General features: G+C 37.2%; 1 protein-coding gene across 1 annotated transcript in view; it reads right to left on the bottom strand.

Moving 5' to 3' along the window:
- The window catches only part of DYNC1LI1 (dynein cytoplasmic 1 light intermediate chain 1), a 41,672-nt gene that overhangs the window by 6,540 nt on the left and 11,070 nt on the right, over window positions 1-24,062 (bottom strand). Inside the window, exons 3-8 of the mRNA XM_059390778.1 lie at window positions 9,772-9,888; window positions 8,811-9,041; window positions 7,794-7,963; window positions 5,040-5,133; window positions 2,366-2,501; window positions 1,264-1,375 (exon numbers count right to left, since the gene is read on the bottom strand). Of these exons, the coding sequence (XP_059246761.1) occupies window positions 1,264-1,375; window positions 2,366-2,501; window positions 5,040-5,133; window positions 7,794-7,963; window positions 8,811-9,041; window positions 9,772-9,888 (860 nt within the window). The remainder of the gene's footprint in view (window positions 1-1,263; window positions 1,376-2,365; window positions 2,502-5,039; window positions 5,134-7,793; window positions 7,964-8,810; window positions 9,042-9,771; window positions 9,889-24,062) is intronic.

Here is a 24,062-nt window from a genome sequence, read left to right as displayed (position 1 = left end):
ATCTTAACTCTGCCTTCCATCTCCTATCAGTCTGGCCCTCCTTTTCACTTTTTTCCAGCCTCTTTGTCCTCCTCCTACATTCCTGCCTCAGGGCATGTGCACTTTCTGCTCCCTCAGCAGGCAACACTCTCCCCTCTAATCAGAGCCATTACCTAACCACTCCTAGAACAGCACCCCTCTGAGCCCCTGCTCCCCACCCCCCACAACAGGCCTTTGGAGCCACAGCACTTATCTGCACTTGAGCAGTGGCATGTGCACTGATTTACTATTGCATCATTGTCCTATTTAGCACCCTGTGCATAAACAGTGGCTCAGGAGGTATGAGTGGGATGAATAAAAAACAACTTACAGCACCATTCTGTTGGTAAAAGAGAATGGGAAAACTGTTGCTTTTTTTTTCTTGATGTGTTTATTTCTTTTAACAGACATCCAAACCAAACACCATGCCAACTGAGTTTTCATTTGTCATTAATAATCTTATTTCTAATTACCCACAAACAGAAGACAGATGCTCAGTTTCAATGTTTGTATTTTTTTTCAATGTTTGGATTAAGTAAGAATCTTATTAAATGTTAACTCAAAATTATTTTTTCTAAAGTATGTCCACTTAAATGTCACTGCCAAGTACTGCATGTAAATACTTCTGTTTATACAACTTTTGAGAAATATCTGTAACATCTAACTATAGAATATGATGTATTACTTAACATGGAATCAAAATACATGAAAGAAGAGTACTTTCTGGAAGCAGATTTAAAGACACAGAATGACATCTAATAGTTAAGACTAAACTGGAAGCTCCTGGATAGCTGTGGGCTAACCTGGATAACTAGCGACTATGGAGAAGATTCCCGATCTGCCTCAACAGATAGAGGCTGGTAAGATTATTCTACCAATGTTTTTTGGCTTTTGGCTGAGTTCTAGGATAGGAAGTTCACAGCGTCAACCTACTCAAACTCTTCAAGATCCACATATTCACTACCAATTCATTATTTCCATTAGAATATGGAATCCACCCTAGTATTTTCTAATATAAATATGCCAAAGGCTAAGGAAGAATTCAGTAACTGAACAGCTGGTTTATATTTCGATTAACACAGATTTTTATTTTGAATTGACATTAGAAACACCCAAATTATACGTAGAAAACCGGTGGTAGGAAAGAACCCCCCCCTTACTTTTCCAACTATAATCTTAGAATTATGGACTCCCCCCTCAGTTTAAAAGGCCAAATACTGAGACTATATATACTAAAACTGTTACCTTTCGGACAGGTGGCTTAGTTATAATGTCTTCAAAATTATCTTCTGCCTTTAATGTCTGAAAATTTTCATGTAATATTCCTATTTTCTTATCATTATCCCACCCTGCTGGACTGGAAAGAAACACATATTATAAATCTCAAGCATTTATATAGTCATTCCTTCATTAAATCCACGATCATATTAAATGAAACAAATCTGACCAATTATGAAGACCTAATCAGCTTTTCAGGTACCTGGCTCAGTTGGTTAAGCATCTGCCTTCTGCTCAGCTCATGATCCTAGTGTCCCAGGATGGAGCCTCACATCAGGCTCCCTTTTCTCAGCAGGGAGTCTGCTTCTCCCTCTCCCTTTGCCCCTTCCTCATCCACTCCTGCTCTCTCTCGCTATATCAAATAAATAAAATCTTAAAAACAAAATAAAATGAATCAGCTTATAATTATAATTTACTAATTTCTACATAAAAGGTTCTTAATCTTCCTGATTTAAAAAATGCACAGTTATGGGACGCCTGGGTGGCTCGGCTGGTTGGGCAGCTGCCTTCGGCTCAGGTCATGATCCCAGCGTCCTGGGATGGAGTCCCACATCGGGCTCCTTGCTCAGCAGAGAGCCTGCTTCTCCCTCTGCCTCTGCCTGCCATTCTGTCTGCCTGAGCTCGCTCTTTCTCCCTCTCTCTCTCTCTGATAAATAAAAAAAATAATAAATAAAAAATGCACAGTTATAGGGGTTCTTGGGGGGTGTGTGTCTGGTTTATTATTACCTCTCAATGTATTCACATAACTTTTTGAAAGGATGTCTAGATTATACATTGGGTCCTTTATCAAAACCAATCAAAAGTAAGTAAATACACAGATATATGCACTCAACAATTCAGCTATATAGAATAGGAAGGGAATCCAAAAGGGGCTCAAGCCAGCAATAAATCTAACAGGCAAAGATTAACAGATCATGGCAGGTTATAAATAAAACAGTCTAGAAGAGAGTCTCACCTTTTCATCATGCAAAGATCTATTGGTCTTACCTCAAAACCAAAAATGAGAATTCACCACCAAACTGCAGCAATAACAACACATGATTAAATATACACTGAAGGGGATACTTACATAAACACTGCATCTTTTTCCACAACAACAGCAGGAATCTTATAGGGAAATCCATACAGTTTCTGAACAATATATTTATATACTAAATCTATATTTTTGTTTTCTTTTACTGAAGTGTAAATAAGCGCTGCACCATCTGAATAACACCGTTAAGGCAACTTTTAGACAAATCCCATGAAGAGATACCATAAAGTTCTGTGTTCTCAGCTTAACAGTTACATGCATAGTAGTTTCAAAAATAATTCTGAAAGGTACATTATAGGTAGTCAAGAATTTCAAAGTATAAAATACATATAAGCTAAAATGCAAATAAAACAATCTTTACATTATCAACTTCATTTAGGAGGGCAAAAGTCTCATTAAGCCAAGAAAGTAAAAGTAAATTTAACAATACACTGCTACTGGGGCACCTGGGTGGCTTAGTGGGTTAAAGCCTCTGCCTTTGGCTCAGGTCATGATCCCAGGGTCCTGGGATCCAGCCCCACATTGGGCTCTCTGCTCTTCGGGAGCCTGCTTTCTCCTCTCTCTCTCTGCCAACTTGTGATCTCTGTGTCAAATAAAAAAATGAAATCTTAAAAACAAAACAAAACAAAACAAAAAAAACCACTGCTTCTACGTCTCCATTTAAAGCCCAAGACATGACTGGCTTTGTTTTTAACCTTCCTAAACTTCATGAGGGAGGGATATTATTTATCAACAACTATTTTGCTTACATTTAAAAAAAAATGGTGTATACTAGTATCTCTTGTGGTTTTCACTAGCCCTGGGAATTAGAACTTTAGGACCAAAGCTCTGGAGACCTCTCTGAAAAGAGATAAATCAACAGGTACCATCAGGACACTTTCAGGCATGATTCAAGGCAAAAGTTGATTTATGACCAAAACTTGAGTCCTTCACCGCAGGATATATTAATTAAAGCAGACCCTACCAAACGGTATGGCAGATCCAAAGATCAAGAGAGGCCTGTGGAAAAGGGGCCGATGATATGGTCAGAGTGGCTATCAGAAATTCTATGGCCACTGCTAAGGACCACACTCTAGCATTGCTTACTGTGTCCTGAGATAATAACTTAGACCAAAGGGAAATGTTGGGAATGGTCAAACTTCTACTTCTGAAGTGGGATACTCATATTTACTGGCGCATGAACCGAGGCTTATGAATCTAAAAGTGGTATTGCTAATTACGACTTCTCATAAAACTTGATAGAAACAAACATCATCATCTTAATAAGTAAAAGCTTAATTATGTCAACTTTTCATTAATGAGTGATTTTTTCTCATGAGAACCAGCTTATGATGCAGCTGAAAAATTTGCACTGTAATTAGCACTGAAAAAAAGCTTAGAAATAAAGATGATTTTGAACTGCTGCTTTCACACACGTGTGCACGTGTCTATCTTGAAGTGACTTCTCGTTTGTATTCTTTTAAAATCAATGGGCTCTCCTAAAGGTCTGTAATTATTTTAGCAGAGTCTCCTCCTGATTACATTTCTGTATGCACATTTTCAAGAGGATTAAATAAATGTTTAAAGAGACTACTCCCAAATCTGCTAATCTTCAAAGATAACAAAAAGTCTATAGACCTCTACTTCAATTACTCCCACTTTTTGTCTTCTTTTTAAAGTCTCTTATGTAGACAAATGCCCTTCAATTCAACCCAAGTCAACTATTATGTGACAGGAAAAAAGAAAGGGCTAGGGCTACAGAGAGGACAAAGTACTGAGGGGAAAAGGGGAAAGGGAAACTACCAGTGTCAAGTGATCTTATTCATTATCCAGCTAGGCTTCTTGTAAGTGGTCCTTAAATTAAATGTCCATTAATGAAAATGAAAATGAAAAACTAAAGACTCTATAAACATGTATATATCACTTATGATTCCTGTCTACTCCTAATGTCATCATTTCTTCACTTTTCAGACACAAAAGCTTTGGTCAGGAATGCAACCACAGACTCTCTGGTCCCAGAGGGGTGGGAGAGAACAGCTCTCCTCAGTGCACTCAAGCTGTGGCAGTTTTCAATAGCAAATTATCTTAAAAGCATTCATGTACAACACTCATTTTATCCTTCTTTTAGCTGTGAATGTTATTCAGTGGCTTCTCGAATCTGTGCAACCTAGACAAGATTCCTTATAACTGGTTTTCTAACCTTGTGATCATCAAAATCACCCAGAAAGCTTTTTAAAAGTAGAGATTCTTCAGTCTCACCTTGAAATGTTCCAATTCAGCAAGGCTTAGCTGGGCACAGCCAGATTTTGAGACCATTGCATTAGACTGTATATAGAGATGGTAACACACTGAACATATTAAAAATGGGAACACACAAACCTAAGTATTGATCTCGCCCCCAAACACTACTCCCGATAAATGAATACTACTATCAAAATGTTTACAATGCCAACTCATTAGAACCTTCCACAAAAGACTGATAATTGGTAATTATTTTTCTTAGGCATAATCCTTTAAAACACAGCAAATTAAAGTTACATATTTCAGTACTTACTTTTATAGCTCAAAATACTCAGATATAAATGATTTGGGAGCTAAACTGAAATTTCTAACCAGAGCAGGAGGAAAAAAGCTTACAGAATTTCTAAAGTCCATCCATTTAATTCCCTTAATTAAAAAAAGCAAATAAACAGGTAAAGTACATTGCACTGATCAACCAGGAAAAGGATACATTGTAAACAAAACTTCCGGATATGCGACTGAATAAAATCAAAATGTTCATCTCTGTAGTCATGTTCTTTCTCCAATACACTAATGGCATCACACTGTTGAGTTAAAATAATTTTTAAAAAGTCATTAACTTTAATCAAAGTTAAATATAATGATGTAATAAACAGTTTTGGGTAGGGGAGCATCACAAAGCTACCACTCCAATATGGTGACTGAATACGAGAATATCAGAATATCGATTACTCCTATCTGTCTAGATTCTTTTAGCTAGAGTCAAGACTAAGAATAATTTTCTTTAAAATGTATTAATGTCCATGCTCTATTGGATGCTGAAAATACCAAAGACAAAGTTCTGGTATAAAGGAATAAAGAGTAACGGGACAAGCAGATGGTTGCTCACACCTGCTGACTCAACTCCTTTTGACTTAAACAGTTTTTAAGTTCTAAACTCTATTCCAGTTCTATAAAACACTGTATATCTGGGAGTCTGTACCTTTACCTATTTCCTCTTTGCTCCTCTGTGTATCTGGTAACTCTGAACTGACCTTCAAATCTTTTCAGCTCTTTTGTTCACTGTGATTACAATCTTACCAACAGGAAAAAAAGGGGGAATGACAGGCTATTTTTGAACTGTCACCTGTACAGTCAATGAGATGATTCTGAATTCGGCTTGCTACACTAAAATGTTACAAAAAATAAACATGATGTCCAAATTACTTCATCAAAACCCTTTGGAACTGAAGGTATGAAACTGAAAAATAACCACTTAATAATAATGTTCACTATACCTAATATTGGTTTGGGGGTCAAATCTGATATGCTTTTTTTTGTTACGCATATATACATCATACAACAGAGTCTCTTTGTAATCACGAAATTGTCCATTTTACAGAACACAGAGTAATTGCTTCAAATTACTAAAGATATTTATCATAATTATATTGTTGACTTTTGATACTTTTGGTGGAACACACTTAAATGAAGTAAGAGATTTGGACCTAAGGACAAGAAGACATTTAGTCTCTGAATCTCAATTTCGAGTCTTTAAGGAGAGTTGAACTGCCATTATTTCTCTGTCCTGAGATACCTCTCCCATCCCCTTACACATTTTAAAAGCTCTTAAGCTACTACAAAATTGACGATTGTCTTAGAGTCTGTGAAGTACAACAGATAATCTCTTTTGGTTTAAAAATCTTATGAATCTGACTCATTTGATACTAATTCAGGTCCCTTTAAACTTAACATTTTTCCTTTGAAAATAGGAGTTTTGTTTTGTCTTTTTTTTTTTTTTTACAAGAGACAAGTTGTGTAAAACAAGAAAAGTATCTGCCAACAAACAGCTCTTTGTCAAACAAAATAAAATAAACCACACACAAAAGGATTCTAGTGTGAGAGTTTAAAAACCTTTTTACAGTAGAGGGCATCTAGGTGGCTCAGTGGGTTAAGCCTCTGCCTTCAGCTCAGGTCATGATTTCAGGGTCCTGGGATTGAGCCCCCGCATCCCCCCCCACTCTCTGCTCAGCAGGGAGCCTGCTTCCCCCCTCTCTCTGCCTGCCTCTGCCTACTTGTGATCTCTCTCTCTCTGTCAAATAAATAAATAAAATCTTTTTTTTTTTTTAAGGATTTTATTTATTTATTTGACAGTCAGAGATCCCAGAGAAGCAGGCAGAGAGAGAGGAGGAGGCAGGCTCCCCGCTGAGCAGAGAGCCCGATGCGGGGCTCCATCCCAGGACCCTGGGATCATGACCTGAGCCGAAGGCAGAGGCTTTAACCTACTGAGCCACCCAGGTGCCCCTAAATAAATAAAATCTTAAAACAAAACAAAACCTTTTTGCAGAAAAGGTATAAGTAACAATTAACTACACCACAATCACTATTTGAAATGCAGATACCAGATTTTGATTTTATTATTTTAAATGCTATCCCCGTTTCTTTGTTATTGATAATTTACAACCGTAAAGTTTAAAAAAAAACTTAAGCTAGATTAATTTTTTTTAATCATTGTTATTCCAAAGATGAGTAAGTGCCATACCTCCCTTCAATTATGTGCAAATTTTTATGTTAGGAAAACATTAATAATTTTATATCTCAAAAGGTTTATATGTTCTGTCATTTCCTTAATATTCTATGATTTACAAACAATAAAGACATACTACTTAGGACCAAATGGGAAGAAGATGAACTTGAAGCAGAAGTTATTTTTAAAGGGAATTTGGTTTTATGAAAAAAGTGTATATAATGTTGGAACTAAATTAGCAGGATTTGGCAACAGCAATACTATCAGAACCTCTTTAGTAAATAAAAAGCCCTTGATAAATACATAACAACTTTACATAATGAGTACTAGTAGGTGTTTAAGTCTATTTTATCTTAAGTATATAATCTGCTGATATTAGGATATTAGTGTGTCACAATTTAATGTAGAACGTGTTTTATAAAAATCAATACTAAAGTTCTCACCTTACCTGTAGTATTTCTACTCAACTGACTGACAATGAAGTCTAACTGAAATTAGGAATATGAAATTCAATCATGAACAGAGTATCTGAAGTAATGTTTTCCTTCAAAGAAACTATGATTAAGATCACAAATCCAACATGTCATTATCATTCAATTTTTTAAACTATTATTTCTATTTGTTAAGAAAAATTATCTAGGAAAGCTAGTTTGTCAACTCCAAAAGGAGGCTGGAAAACAAAACAGTTGGTCATCCTTGGTTAATACCAGTAGTAGAATCTCTAGGAAGGAAGCTAACCTTTGTGCAAACTACTAGTACTGGGATGCCCAAGTTATGTGTAAGTGTGTCCGCACCCAGAGGTAAAACCACACTGTCGTCTTTGTCTTCCTGTGACCCAGTATTTCTTCTCTGAGGAGAGGCTGGAAAATCTTCTCCCGGCTCTACATATTCTTGGAAGTCTCTAATCACTGAAAATCAAAGTAAATAATTGAATACATAGTTTAGAAATTGCTCTATTTGAGCAGGTACCTTTTTTGCCATAATCTAAGTATGTATTTTAATGAGACTTTATACTTAGTCTTATGTAAGAGAAGAAACAAAAAGGGTTTGAGAAATCTGTTTCAAAGACAGGACAGAAACACTAGACCCACATTAATTATGAGGAGGCAGACTACAACACTAAGTGGCTTCAAAGAGTGGGGTTCAATGTAAGCCCAGTTCTGTCTGTGCAAATTACTTTGGGAAAGTCACATCTGGCTTTGCTTTTCTACATTCTCTAATTTACAAAGGGGACTAAGAGGATAAAAAATAGGTGTGTGTATGTGTGTGTGTGGCAGGAGGAGGGGTAGGGGGGAGTGTTCCACAATTTAAAAGTTAGACGTAGGGGTGCCTGGGTGGCTCAGTCAGTTAAGCATCTGCCTTCAGCTCAGGTCATGACCCTGGGGTCCTGGATGGAGCCCCACATTGGGCTCCCTGCTTAGGGGAGCCTGCTTCTCCCTCTCCCTTTGCCCCTCCCCCTGCTTGTGCTCTCTTGTTCTCTCTCAAATAAATACATAAAATCATAAATGAACAAATGAATGAATAAATGAATGAATGTCCGACCTACATGACTTTCTAACATTACTTTCCTTTCTCTAAACCCTTTATTCAGGTCTTCTCCTTTTTACTGAGGTGCAAACCTGGGTCAAATTCACTGTAATCCTGGTAAGAATTAATGAGGTATAACCAATGCTAATAAACTTTTAGAACTCATTTGCAAGTCTGTCAAAACCTTCACTTTACAAAAACAGTATATGTATATTTCCGACTACTCACACTTTTGTTCCATTTCTTTCATTTCTTCAGGAGGAATTTTCAATTTGTCAATATGTTCTCTCACAACACTTGCCCATTTCTGTAGAGAATCCAAAGCAGTCCAAGGCTTTGACATATCCACAACTAGCATAACTAGAGTGTCCTTCAGAGAAATGGCATCCAGTGAAAATTTAAGGAGGCCCTTGTGATACAGGTCTCCATCTAAGATCCATACATTACATCTTGTTTGATCTACAATAGACAAAAGAAAGTTACCAAGGCAACAGGATTATTTCATTATTCAACTAACAATACTACTTAGTATCTTAGGGCACCTCCACAGGAGAGGTCTCCTTTGACAAGCTTCAACTATTTAGGTAGGTCATATCTATCAACTTAGTAAAGCCCTAACAAACATTCAGGACAATGATTTAACTGCCAATACAGAACACCAGCAGCCTCTACTGCTGATTTCTCAAACCCAAATCACGGACACAAATTACATGTTTCTATTCTTACTATCACAAACTCTCTCTCTCTTCTTATCAGCAGAGATACCCATGCATATTCAGGATATTATACATAAAAATGAGAAGGCAAGTGATGTATACAAGAAAAAATGGCTGATCAGATTGAAAAAATCTGGGGAGTATGACATTTTTGTGTCAAAAATGAAAAGGCGAAAAGGGAGTGAACAAAAGAACCCTAGGATACTATTATTTTACTATCTGAGGGGGAAATGAACTGAAAAATTGAGATTCTTCAAGGATAGCAAGAAAGCTAGTCTATACACCAGAATACCTTAAGATGTTAAAAAATATCACTATATGAATTCCAATCCCAAAACAATAAAAGTATGTTCACATTTTTATTTAACTATTCACTGACTAGCATGACAGACTAGGACTCCTAATGAAAAATGACACACTAAGAAAAGTCAGACTAATATGAGCAGCAGTACATCTCAATAAATGACACTCACCTTCCCTGTCTTCATCATGAACATTTAAGTACAAATATTCCAAGCCTCTTCCTTTCTTGTACTCTTCTATTCCCTGAATTTTTCTTATTAAGCTTGTTTTCCCAGCTCCATCTTCACCTGTAAAAGAAGACGAGTCTTTTAAATTATAATATAGATTATTTAAAGATGCTTTCTAGGGGCACTTGGGTGGCTCAGTAGGTTAAAGCCTCTGCCTCCGGCTCAGGTCATGAGCCCAGGGTCCTGGGATGGAGCCCCGCATCAGGCTCTCTGCTCAGCAGGGAGCCTGCTCCCCCACCCCACCCCGCACCTCTGCCTACTTGTGATCTCTGTCTAATACATAAAATCTTAAAAATAAATAAATAAATAAATAGGCTTTCTAGTGTCAAGTGAAAAATCCAACTAGAACTAACCTCAACCAAAAGGATAATTTGATGGACGACATCTAGGTAATTACACTTAAGATGCAGACTTCACCTCCAAGATGCTTTGTCCCTGCTTCTCTACCCTTCTTATTAAGTCTGGTTCTATCCTATTACAAATGGTTTCCTCTGTGGGTATTTCAGAAAGTTCAACTCTTAGGTCATCCCAGTTTAATATACAAGGGACAAAAAACTCTTCCTACTGACTGACTTTCAGTCTTAAGAATCTCAGGTAAAGACTTTTAACTGGCCCAGTTTGGGTTACGTACCCACCCACGGGCCACACTCATGGAGGATGGACGGTATATCAAAACTGACCAGAGCAGGTAATTGTGGCTGTAGCCTCACCAAAACCATAAAGTCATAAGAAATATTAGTAAAGGAGAGGGGTGGGGGTAGCAAATTGAACAAGGACAAGGGTAGAAGGAATGCAGAACAGACAAAAATAAAATGTAGACTTAGAAAATATTAATCGTAAAAATAGAAGAAACAAGTGTTTGACAAAGATGTGGACAAAAAGGAACCCTCCTGTACTGTTGGTGGGAATGCAAACTGGTACAGCCACTGTGGAAAACAGTATGGAGGTTCCTCACAAAGTTAAAAGTGGAACTACCTTACTGTCCAATCATCACACTACTGCCTATTTACCCAAAAATACAAAACCACTAATTCAAAGGAATACAGACACCCCTATGTTAACTTCAGCATTATTTCCAATATCCAAACTATGGAAGGAGCCCAAGTATCCATCAGTAGATGAATGGATAAAGAAGATGTGGTTTATGTATACAATGGAATACTATTCAGCCATAAAAGAACAAAATCTTGGCATGTGCAACAGCATGGTTGAAGCTAGAGAGTATAATGCTAAGCAAAGTCAGTCAGAGAAGACCTACACGTATGATTTCATGCCTATGTAGAATTTTGAAACCAAACAAGCAAAGGGAAAAAAACAGAGAGAAAAACCAAGAAACAGATTTTTTTAAAAAGATTTTATTTATTTATTTGACAGAGAGAGATCACAAGAAGGCAGAGAGGCAGGCAGAGAGAGAGGGGGAAGCAGGCTCCCCGCTGAGTAGAGAGCCCGGATGCGGGACTCTGAGATCATTACCTGAGCTGAAGGCAGTGGCTTAACCCACTGAGCCACCCAGGTGCTCCAAGAAACAGATTCTTAACTATAGAGAACAAAGAGATGATTACCAGAGGGGAGGTGGGGAGGTGGGGAGGATGGGTGAAATAGATGAAGGGGATTAAGAGTACACATTTATTGTGATGAGCACTGAGTAATGTATAGAATTGCTGAATCACTCTATATTGTATACCTGAAACTACTGTAACACTGTATGTTAACTATATTGGAATCAAAATAAAAAACTTGGGGCTCCGGGGTGGCTCAGTCAATTAAGCATCTGATTAGATTCCATCTCAGGTCTTGATCTCAGGGTTGTGAGTTCAAGCCACAAGTTGGGCTCCACACCCACTGTGGAGGCTACTTAAAAAAAAATTTTAAATTAAATTAAATAAAAACTTGAAAGAAAAAAATGGGGAGATGGGTCTGGGAATGGGGTAAACAGGTGATGGGCACGAAGGAGGGCACATGTTGTGATAAGCACTGGGCGTTATATGTACATGATGAATTGCTAAATTCTACTCCTGAAATGGAGTAGAATATACATATACAATAACATATGCATATATAGTATATGTTACCTAACTTGAATTTAAATAAAATCTTGGATGGAAAAAAAAGAAAAAAACCCTTGCATCTTTATTAATACCTGAGATAAGAGGTATTTCCTAGAAATGGTAGGTAACAAATGAGATTTTGTCTGCAGAATATGTCTTCATCAGCTTTTTCAGATGTTTTATGAAACAGGTCTATTTTCAGACATTTGCATTTGCCATCAAGACAAATCACATCAGAATTCATTTAGGTGTAAAAAAAGTGACAGCCATAGAAACTGGTCATTTTAATGGAGGCTTAAGACTTATGAAAAAGAAGAAATGGACTTAAAATATGTGTAAAATATGCATGTTCAATTTTCAACCAACTGTAACTTCCAAATGTTGAAGTTGAAGTGGAGAGAAGAGTGAGTAGTGGATAGAAGTTTTGCTACCAGAAAATTGTGTTTCAGTTAGCAAAGTGCTTCTTCAGACATCTTGAGAATCTTCTCTTTGCCAAGCACTGTAAGATGTCAGAATATTCTTGAGAATAAGATATTCTTCTGGTTTTACCTTTGACTTTCTCCTGAGTGCAAACAAGAGTCACACTCTTGAGAAGGTTGACTTGGACTCTCTTGTGAGACCTGATTATTGCCATGTTCCCACAGTCTTTGTGACTAGACTGGTCTTAATTTTCTCATCTCTAAATAGAGAGGATTTCATTAGATTTCCCTACAGCCTGTGTGTGTCTATGAAATGTTTTTTATTCTCAATGTGAATACTTCCACCTTGTTACCAAAGTGACAAATTTTGAAATTGCAGGGTGTGTGTGTGTGGGGGGGAGCCTCAAACTACCATATTTACCATATTACATTTATTTGACAGTATACTCTTTTTAAAAAGTAATGTTTTAAGCTTTATCTTAAAATGGATCTCGAAGGTGCTAAGTATTAAGAGGCACAACTACCATCGTTTAAAATTTCAGAAGAGAAGAAATTATTAGAGGCAGAATCAAGAGAACAGGAACATAAACACCTGTTCCTCAGAGGCAACCCACAGAGAAGAATGCATTAAATTATTTTCCTTTTTTTCTGAAAATAGCAATGATCCCTAGAAGCAGAAATACCTTTCTCTTTTATGAGTCATAATGTAAAAATAATAAACAGTATTATTTTAATGGCCTCTAAAATAGCAGCACTGTTGCATACTGGAAAGTGTGCTTTGAACTTAAATTTATATCAATTTAGATCCTGGCCCTGTCATTTCCCACCTATGAAACTCTGAATAAGATACTTATCTTTGGCAGTTCTGAGCTCCAGTATTCAACATCTGCCAAACAGGAGATAATCACCATTCCCCATTACAGTCATGGTTATGTTAGAATTACTGCTGCTTAAATGAATGCAGCAGGCTCTCTGGAAATCTCTGCTGCTCCTGCTAGAGAGATGGAAATGGAAGCCAACAGTTCCATCTGACTAGAATGTGGGCAAAAGGAGTAGTTACGGTCCTTTGCTTTTTGTTATATAGAAACACACTGACAGACTTGAAGTTGTATCCTTTTGCTGCACTAACTTCTTCAGCTTTTGTATTTCAAACCCATTAATACATAGTCAAGTTTAAAAATACTCCCAAAGTGGATAAGGGAACAAAATTTATATCCTTCACTCAGGGATTTGTGAAACTCATTAATATTCTGGCAGCATTTTTGTTGTCTGAGACCAGATGTCTCAGTGGCTGCCCTGTAAGAGGCTTAAGAATGTACATTTCACTATGAAAGTGCAGAGTTAACAGAGTTAACAGGTACTGCAGTCACAGGTACTTTCTGGGTACTGGGGATACAGCAGTAAGCAAAACACAAAAAAAGCCTGTTCTGCTAGAGCTTCTGAGGGTAGGGGGTAACTAAGTAAAATACATACTATGTTAGTAGTTCAATGGAGAAAAATAATATGAGAAGGAACAGGAATGCAAGGGAGGTTGTGATTTTAAATGAGGTGATTAGCAACAGCCTACCCAAGTAAGTGGTATTTGAAAGACGACAGAAGTTTGGGCAACACAGGATTCTAAAGAGAGTATATTTTAGGTAGAGGGAACATGCAATACAGAAAGTCTAAGGTTGGAATCTTACATGAATCATCATATAAGTGAGTATCTGGGGGAAAGACAACAAGAGAATGATACTGTCTTTGTGTATATTGAAACACGAGGTATTCATGGAACATGCACATAGTGACAAGCAGAAGGCAGCTCGGGAAAGGCTGAGGCTCAAAGGAAATCTGTGGGTCACTGAAGCTGTGTGTGGAGTTGCTCCTGGAATTACATTCAGAGTGAGAAGAGCAGAAGGCTGAGAAAGGAACCCTGGGGAACACAAACTTGGGGCAGGAATGGAAGAGCAGCCTGCAAGGAAGACTCGGGACCAGCCGCCTCAGAGGTCAGTGGTAGAGTAGGGGAGGGCAATGTTACGGAAGCAATGGCAAGGGAGAGCCTTCTCTGACTTCTATGTCTTCCTCATCTCTCTGCCAGCTCCCAACCAAGTGTGCCTGGAATACAGCTGTCCCCACCACTAGCTAATACCTTAGTTCAGGCCTACCTTATTTCTGCTAGGACACCATTAATACCTAGTAACCTAAGTTTTCCTAATCCTAAACTTATTCTTGTCAGTCAGTCTTCCACACTTTCGCCACAGCAGTCTTTCTAAAATACCTAAACACTGCCAGGGGCTCCAGGTCACCTTCAGGATAGTCTGACCTTCCCACCTGGCATAAGATGCCCTTCACGAGTTGGCATGCCGTACTTGTTCTCACTTTCTGACTCCTTTTCCCCCCTCATGTCCTGAAGTTCATGCATTCAAATTAACTGTCCTTTGTAGAAGGACACTTCTTTGCCTCCAGGCCTCTGTGTATGCTTTCCTTGCTGCCTAGAATGACTAACTATCCGTGGCTCATTAAACACCATGAGGTTTGCCTAAAGTATTACCTACCGTCTCTACAAAGCCCTTTCTGACTTCCAGGCAAAACCAGGATATTCCCTTAGGGCTGGCTTCCTGATTTGTTGCATATCTCCAGTGTAGTCCTAATGACAATATCTTGAAATTATCTTCTGCTTGTTTTCCCTCTCCAGTTTATAAGCCTCTTAGAGGACAATGATTTGAATATAAAGATCCTTGTACTTCTAGTGTTTAGTGTAGTAAATGTCAAATGCAATGGTTCTTAAATTGTGGTACCTGCACTAGCAGCAGCAGCAGCAACACTGGCTACTTGTTAAAAATGCAGATTTGTGGACTCTACCCCAGAAGTACAGGAGAGAAGGCCTAGCCATGTGTGTTTAATAAGCCCCTCAGAGGCGTGCCTGGGTGGCTCAGTGGGTTAAAGCCTCTGCTTTCGGCTAAGGTCATGATCCCAGGGTCTTGGGATCACGCCCCGCGTTGGGCTCTCTGCTCAGTGGGGAGCCTGCTTCCTCCTCTCTCTTTGCCTGCTTCTCCGTGTACTTGTAATCTCTGTCAAATAAATAAATAAATAAATAAGCTTAAAAAAAAAAAAATAAGCCCCGCGGATGAGTGTGGCATATTTGAGAACCATCAGTCCAGTGAAATGAATGATGGACATTTACTTAGAGAAATAAATTCTGGTCTCCTAAGTAGGGGAGAACTCCTCAACTTTAGCTCTTAGAAAAAGGAAACAGCCATCCTCTACTGATGGCTACAAGAACTTGAAATACAGCATATGTAGTTAGAATTGACTATGTTTTTGATGTCATGAATTTGGGCTCAAAATCCAAAAAAATGTGGAGCTTGAAACTTGAAATATAGCATACGTAGTTAGGATTGACTGTATTTTTGATGTCATGAATTTGGGCTCAAAATCCAAAAAAAAATTTGGAGCATATGAATTTAAGCCTTTACAATTAGAATTAGATAAACTAAAAGGAAGATACAAACTTGTTAAAAAACCATTCCATAATTTTTTTTCTTTAAAATTCAATTAGCCAACATATATGACATCAATTAGTTTCAGGTGTAGACTTCAACAATTTATCAGTTGCCTACAACACCCAGTGCTTATCACATCACATGCCCTCCCTAATGCCCCTCACCCTGTTATCCCATCTTCTCTCTCACCTTCCCTCCAGCAACCTTAAGTTTGTTTCCTAGAGTTAAGAGTCTCTCATGGTTTGTCTCCCTTTCTGATTACTCCCCCATTCAATTTTTCCTCCCTTCTCCTATGATGCTCTACACTGAAGAACCACTCCACAGTATCACCACTAGAGATAATCAAATCAGTGACTATTTCTAGGTGATATTATTATGGTTTGGGTCTTTTGCTTATGCTTATCTGTAAGTATACATTTTAAAATTCAGAAACCTTTATATTTAAGTCATTTGAAATATTAAAAAGAAATTGAAATAAATCCATCTGATTTTGACCCTTTTTAAGGTATCTTTTCATTTTCTAACATCTAAAGTAGGAATTAAAGAGAAAAGATAAATCCTGGGTTAAATAAAATCAAGTTTTATCGGTTACCACCTATTTTTATGGATGCATAGGTACTTTAGAAAATCAGATATTTTATTGATTTCACGAATCAATTTAAAAGCTTCTATTACAAGTCTGGGCACTAAGTTTTTGCCTATAATATGTAATACTGTTTCTGCGGGATAATCAGTTTTCAGCTGGTGTCAATTTAATCTAGAGAATTCTTTTCAGGAAAGTAGTCTGTCATAAGCGACACTTGGATTTTTTACTTTCTAGTTATAGAATAAACTTGGGATTTTTTAAATTAATAAACCTTGGGGTTTTTAATTCTTTTTTATTTTTTAAAGAGAGAGCATACATGTGCAAGTGGTGGGGAAGGCAGAGAGAGAGGAAGAGAGAGGGAATTGTAAGCAGACTCCATGCTTAGCACAGAGCCCAATGCAGGACTTGATCTCACAACTCTGAGATCATGATCTAAGCAGAAAACAAGAGTCAGACACTCAAACAACTGAGTCTCTAAGTGCCCCCAATCAACTGTTTTTTAGAGGAGTTTTAGGTTCACAGCAAAATTGGGCGAGAAATTCTCTGAATTTTTTAATATCCTGTCCCCACATCTATACAACGTCCCCCACCCTTGATACAGTAGTACATTTATTACAGTGAACTGACACTAACATGTCATTATCACCTGAAGTCCACTGTTTATATGAGGGTTCATTCTTGGTGTTGTACACTATATGGGTTTTGACAGATGTATAATGACATGTATTCTGCCATTACAGTATCATACAAAATAGTTTCACTGCCCTAAAAATCCTCTGCTTTGCCTATTCAGACTTTTTAAAAGAAAGTTTTTATAGATCGCCTCACATGGTGATTTAAATTATTTTTAATATGTCCAGTGCTCCTACATACTGAGATGACTAGATAGAAATGATTTAAATTCTTTTTGTTTATAGTTCTTGAACAACTACTTGAAAACATTATAAATTAAATGCCATAAAAATTATAGGATTGATAAAATTCAAATCACAATCAATATAACAAATGATATTTTGCTAAAATTAAATGCCAGTGCTGGGTTTAAGAGTAGAAACATATATTTTTCACTAGTTAACTTTATTATTTCTATTTTAAGCATGATGGATCATCATGGGAATAATCATTGTCATTATCATAGATATTACTATCTTCAACCCAATCTGTTATTTTGTTGGTCCATTTTAATAGTACACTGCAAAAATAGCACTGAAAAAGAAGTACTTATTTAATGACGAGTTTTTTATTGCCTGTTTAAGGTGATACTTACTGCTATGATATGTTAGAAAATGGTTCATAAAAAGAACCACTCTGGCCAATACGACTGAATAGAGTACTGCTCTGGGATACTTTCTTTGGAGTTTGACAGATCCATGTGTCCTCTCTCTGTTCTGTCTGCCTTACTTGGTCTCAGCTTGTCACCAACAGAACTGTAAGCACCTATGCAGAAGGGAGTACTGCAATCTTGTGGCAAGATGCTCATTCAGAAAAGATCCAAGACATTTATAATTTTTTTGAAGTTTAACATGAAAATGAAAACAATTTTTAAATTTTCAGAGAACTCATGAATATTTTCCAGGAATAAGTCCTTATATCTAAGAAACTCAACTTTACTATAAATACTATTAACAAGATATTGCTAATAACTAAAGTTCATGAGATAATAATATGTAGTATTTAAACAGATTTTTAATATTAAAAAAATCCTTACCAAAACATGAATAGCTAGCCTAGTTTTAAAGTTTTTAAACTTGTACCAACATTTTTTTTTTTAAAGACTGTTATTTATTTGAGAGAGAGGGAGAATGTGTGTGGGTAAGCACACCAGCAGGGGCTAGGGGCAGAGAGAGAAGCTGCCTCCTCTCTGAGGGAGCCCAGTGGAGGGCTCCATCCCAGGACACTGATCCCAGGACTCCAGGATCATGACCTGAGCTGAAGACAGACGCTTAAATACTGAGCCACCCAGGTGCTCTGTAACTAGTGCCAAGTTTAAATCACATAATTTCTTGCTATTTGTATTTTCTATTAAGTTCTTTATTTTAATTTCAATATAGTTAACATACAGAACTATTATTAGTTTCAGGTGTACAATAGAGTGATTCAACAATTTTTACATCACTCAGTACTCATCACAATAAATGTGAACTCTTAATCCCCTTCATCTATTTCACTCATTCTCTCCATCTCCCCTCTGGTAATCACCTCTTTGTTCTCTATAGTTAAGAATATGTTTCTTGGTTTGTCTGTTTTTTCCCTTTGCTTGTTTGGTTTCTAAAATTCCACATAGGAATGAAATCATATGGTATTTGTCATTCTCTAACTGACTTATTTTTGATCCATCCTATTGCAAATGCCAAGATTTCATTCTTTTCTGGCTGAATAATATTCAGTGTGTGTGTGTATGCGTATCTTCTTTATCCATTTATCTATTGATGGGCTCCTTCCATAGTTTGGCTATTGGAAATAATGCTGCAATAAATGTAGGGGTGTCTGTATGCCTCTAAATTAGTGCTTTTTTTAGTATTAGTATTAGTAGTATCAGTATTAGTAAAAATACTAAAAAATTAGTATTTTGGGGTAAATACACAGTAGTGTGATGATTGGACAGTAAGGTAGTTCCACTTTTAACTTTGTGAGGAACCTCCATACGGTTTTCCACAGTGGCTGTACCAGTTTGCATTCCCACCAACAGTACAGGAGGGTTCCTTTTTGTCCACATCCTTGTTAACACTTGTTTCTTACATTGTTGATTTTAGCCATTCTAACAGGTGTGAGGTGATATATCTCATTGTAGTTTTGATTTGCATTTCCCTGATGATCAGTCATACGTCTGTTTGACCATTTGTCTGACTTCTTTGGAGAAATGTCTGTTTATGTCTTCTGGCCTTTTTTTTTGGGGGGGGGGTCCTCTGCCCACTTTTCAACTGGATTATTCTTTTTGGGGGGGGTGTTGAGTTGTATCAATTCTTTATGTATTTTGGATACTAACCTTTATCAGATATGTCATTTGCAAATATCTTCTCCCATTCAGTAGGTTGCCTTTTAGTTTTGTTGATTATTTCTTTCACTATGCAGAAACTTTTTATTTTGAGGTAATCCCAAACGTTTATATTTACTTTTACTTCCCTTGCATCAGGGAATATATCTAGAAAAATGTTGCTATGACTGATGTCAGAGATATTACTGCCTGTGCTCTCTTCTCAGATTTTTAGGGTTTCAGGTCTCACATTTAGGTCTTTAATTCATTTTGAATTTATTTTTGTGTTTGGTGTAAGAAACTGGTCCGGTTCCATTCTTTTGGATGTTGCTTTACAGTTTCCCCAACACCATTTGTTAAGAGAGACTGTCTTCTTTCTCACTGCATATTCTTTCCTGCTTCATCAAAGATTAAGTGACTATACAGTTGAAAGTTAATTTCTGGGTATCCCATTCTGTTCCGTTGATCTATATGTCTATTTTTGTTCCAGTGCCATTTTAGAAACAAACAAGCTGTCTTGATGATGTCAGCTTTGTAATATAACTTAAGTCTGGAATTGTGACACCTCCAGTGTTTTCTTTTTCAAGATTGCTTTGGCTCTTTAGGGTCTTTTGTGGTTCCATACAAATTTTAGGATGTTTATTCTAGTTCTGTGAAAAATGCTATTGGTATTACAAAGATGTAATTGTAGATGTAATTGTTCTACTGTTATATACATCTTCTAATCAGATTATTTGCTAGACAATTTTTTTCTCTTTTTATGTCTTTAGGCACTTAACCCATGGCCTCTGCTTGGTTCTCCTCTCACTATACAAGCATACTCAAAACTGAACATCCACTAAATTCGCACCACACACCAATACGTTGCTCACGCTGCAGCTAAGTGATCTTCCTTACGCCACTTCTCCCTCTTAAAACCCTTCAGGGTATGCTAGTTAACGATATACAAAAGCTGAAGTATTTCCAGGGAAGTAAACTAGCATCAGCAACTTACTTTGTAATGCATAACAAAAGGGGTGGAACAGTGAGCCGCTCATGTGATAAAGCAAATACAGTTAAGTTTAATGGTAGAATCAACGTTTGAGTATATGAGTATTCACTGTAAAATTGCTTTAACATGTTTGGCAGTTTCATAAGATGTCAGGACAAACCATCAGGGTCTTTCTGCTGCTCCTGCACAATAAAGCTCAATGTTCCTTCCAAAAGCCACCTCATTTTTCTGCCCTTCTCCCACCATACCCCACAACCCACATGCTAGGCTCCAGCCATGCACAACTTCTTGCAGAGCACTAGAGTGGGTGCTCTCTCCCAACTCTGAGTCTTCGCACATGCTGTCATTTCTTTCTGGGATATTCTTCCCTTCTTCTCACACGTGGGATAACCGCAGCTTATCCTGGTCTCAGTTGAGTTTGCTCTAGGAAAGCTCTAGGAAGCGTTCTTTTCCTCTGTAAGTCTAGTTAAGCACTGTCCCTCACACTCCCAACAACACACTGCACACTGAAGACACTTCAGTGTCATGTGTCAGGTCATTTACTGGTTGCCTTTGGCACAGTGTAAGTCTGCCAAGTCTGTCCTGCTTCATTTAACAAATATTCTTTGGGCAAGTTCTCTTAACAGTAAGCAGGATATAAAGTCCTAGCTTTTAAGTTACTTACAGATAAGAAATTATCCTATTCTTAACAGAAGAATAGGATATTCTTCTATTTGTTTTGCTCAGCAAAAACAAAAACCATGTCGTCTTAATCTTTTGGGGCTGTTATAACAAAACACCATAGGCTAGATTGCTTTTAAACAACAGAATTTATTTTTCACAGTTCTGGAGGCTGGGAAGTTCATAATGAAGGCCTTGGCAGATCTGATGTCTAATGAGGACTTGGAAAAGCTCGGACTGAGTTGTCAGTACTCAGCTGCCTTGCCACAGCCAAGATGAGCTATGTTTGACAATATTAGAAAGTCCATCATGAACCCCTTCTCTTTATTCAATTATGCAGTTAGAAGGGCTGGAAAATATTAAAATGGAGGATACCTATACTTGGCATTGATAGACATTTAAAAACCATCTTTATTGGCCAAACCATTCAGGAAACAGAAGTCACTAAATTCCAAGTTATTTTTGGAAAACAAAACAGAACCTAATAGCTTGAAAACTAAAATAAAACAAATGAAAAATAGCTATATACATACTTAATTCTAAGCAATTAATACACTTTTAAAGTGGCAAGCAGGGCAATGGGGCTTATTTGGCTTTAAACCCAAAGTAATCTACAGACTCAATGCAATCCATATCAAAATTCCTGTGGCATTTTTCACAGAAATAAAATAAACAATCGTAAAATGTGTATGGAACCACTGAAGACCCTGGATACATCAAAGCAATCTTGAGAAAGAAGAACAAAGCTAGAGGGATCATGCACCCTGATTTCAAATTCCATTACAAGCTACAGTCATTAAAACAGTATGTATTGGCATAAAAACAGATACATACATCAATGGAACAGAACAGAGAGCCCAAAAATAAACCCAAGCATATATGTTAACTAATTTATGACAAAGGAGCCAAGAATATACAATGGGTAAGGGGACAGTCTCCTCAATAAATGATGTTGGGGAAAATTAGACAGCCAGATGCAAAATGACACTAGACCACTATCTTACGCCACACACAGAAATTAAGTCAAAATGGACTGAAGACTTGAACATCAGATCTGAAATCATAAAGCTCCTAGAAGTAAACACACATGGTAAGCTGCCTGACATAGGTCTTGACGATGATTTTTTAAAATCTGACTGCAAAAGCAAAAGCAACAAAAGCAAAAACAAACAAGTGGGACTACATCAAACTAGAAAGCTTCTGCACCACAAAGGAAACCATCAACAAAATAAAAAGGCAGCCTACTGAATGGAAAAAAATATTTGCAAGTTGTATCTCTAGATAAGGAGTTAAAATGCAAAATACATAAAGAATTCATACAATTCAACTAGCAAAAAATGGAACAATACAATTAAGAAATGGGCAGAAGACATGAACAAACATTTCTCCCAGGACAAAGATGCCAAACAGGCACATGAAAAGATGCTCAGTATCACTAATCATTAGGGAAATGCAAATCAAAACCATAGTGAAATATCACCTCACATTTGCTAGAATGGCTAGTATCAAAAAGACAAGAAAAAACAAACGTCAGAGAAGCTATGAAAAAAAAGGGAACCTCTGTGCCCTGTTGGGGAGTGTAAATTGGTGCCGCCATTGATGAAAACAGTATAAGGTTTCCCCCAAAATTAAAAGTTTTTTTTTTTAAAGATTTTATTTATTTATTTGACAGAGAGAGATGACAAGCAGGCAGAGAGGCAGGCAGAGAGAGAGGAGGAAGCAGGCTCCCTGCTGAACAGAAAGCCCAATGCGGGGCTTGATCCCAGGACCCTGAGATCATGACCAGAGCCGAAGGCAGAGGCCCCAACCCACTGAGCCACCCAGGCGCCCCAAAATTAAAAGTTTTGATCATATTTTTACCATATGAAACCACAACTCCATTTTGGGGTACTTATTAAAAAAAATGAAAACGCTAACTTAAAGACACATGTACCCTCATGTTGACTGCAGCATTATTTCTAATAGCCCAGATAAGAAAACATCCTAAGTGTCCAATTATGAATGGATAAAGATGTGAGATACACATTATTCAGCCATAAGAAAGAATGAAATCTTGCCATTTGTGACAACATAGATGGACTTTGAGGGCACTATGCTAAGTGAAATAAGTCAAAGACAAATTATCTCTCTTATGTGGGGAATCTAAAAAACCAAAAAAGCTCTAGCTTAGAGATACAAAGAACAGACTGGAGATTATGGGGGACGGGAGGATGCGTGAAGCATGTCAAAGAGTTAAAAAAAAAAAAAAGAAAGAAAAAGAAAGAAAGAAAGAATTTGATGCCAAATAAATAAAGGAAAGGTGCAAAGACAAAACAAAACAAAAACAAAAAAAAAACCAAAAAAAAAACAAAACAAAAACCCAAAACAGAAATATGGGAATATTTGGGTGACTTTTATGACACTAGGGGCATTAAGCACAACAATCGATGATATAAACTATTAAAATCACATAAATACTTATTAGAATCACTTAGAATGAGATCTTAAAATTCTGCTATGTTATCAAAGCCACAAAGGGGGCGCCTGGGTGGCTCAGTCGGTTAAGCATCTGCCTTCAGCTCAGGTAATGATCTTGGGGGTCCCGGGCTCAAGCCCCACATTGAGCTCCCTGCTCAGCGGGGAGCCTACTTTTCCTTCTTCCTCTGTGCTCTCTCTCGCTTTTGCTCTCTTTTAAAATAAATAAAAATCTTAAAAAAAAAAAACCCAACAAAACATAAAGAACCATGGAGAACACGGAGAAAAATAAACAAACGAAAAACTGTCTCTAATAACCAAACCATTCAAAAAACAAAAATCACTAAATTCCAAGTTATTTTTGGAAAAAACACAGAACCTGATGGTTTGAACAGTAAAATAAAAGAAAAATAACTACAGAAATACTTTATTCTCTGCAATTAATACATTTTTAAAGTGGCAAGCAGGGCAATGAGGCCTGTGTGACTTCCAAAAATGTTCAAAGAATTCATCTACCCGTCACGTACAAACTGTAAGAAAGCTTTATCTTCAGTTCCTCTGCCTTCAGCTGGCAGTGAAACAGACATCCTAGCTTTAAGTGTGCCAGCCAAACAGTTAAT

This window comes from Mustela nigripes, chromosome 2 (assembly GCF_022355385.1).
Source record: "Mustela nigripes isolate SB6536 chromosome 2, MUSNIG.SB6536, whole genome shotgun sequence".
In the NCBI taxonomy this organism is placed as follows: Eukaryota; Metazoa; Chordata; class Mammalia; order Carnivora; family Mustelidae; genus Mustela; species Mustela nigripes.
Note: the sequence above shows the minus strand (reverse complement) of the source record. Positions and strands in the feature narration are given on the sequence as shown.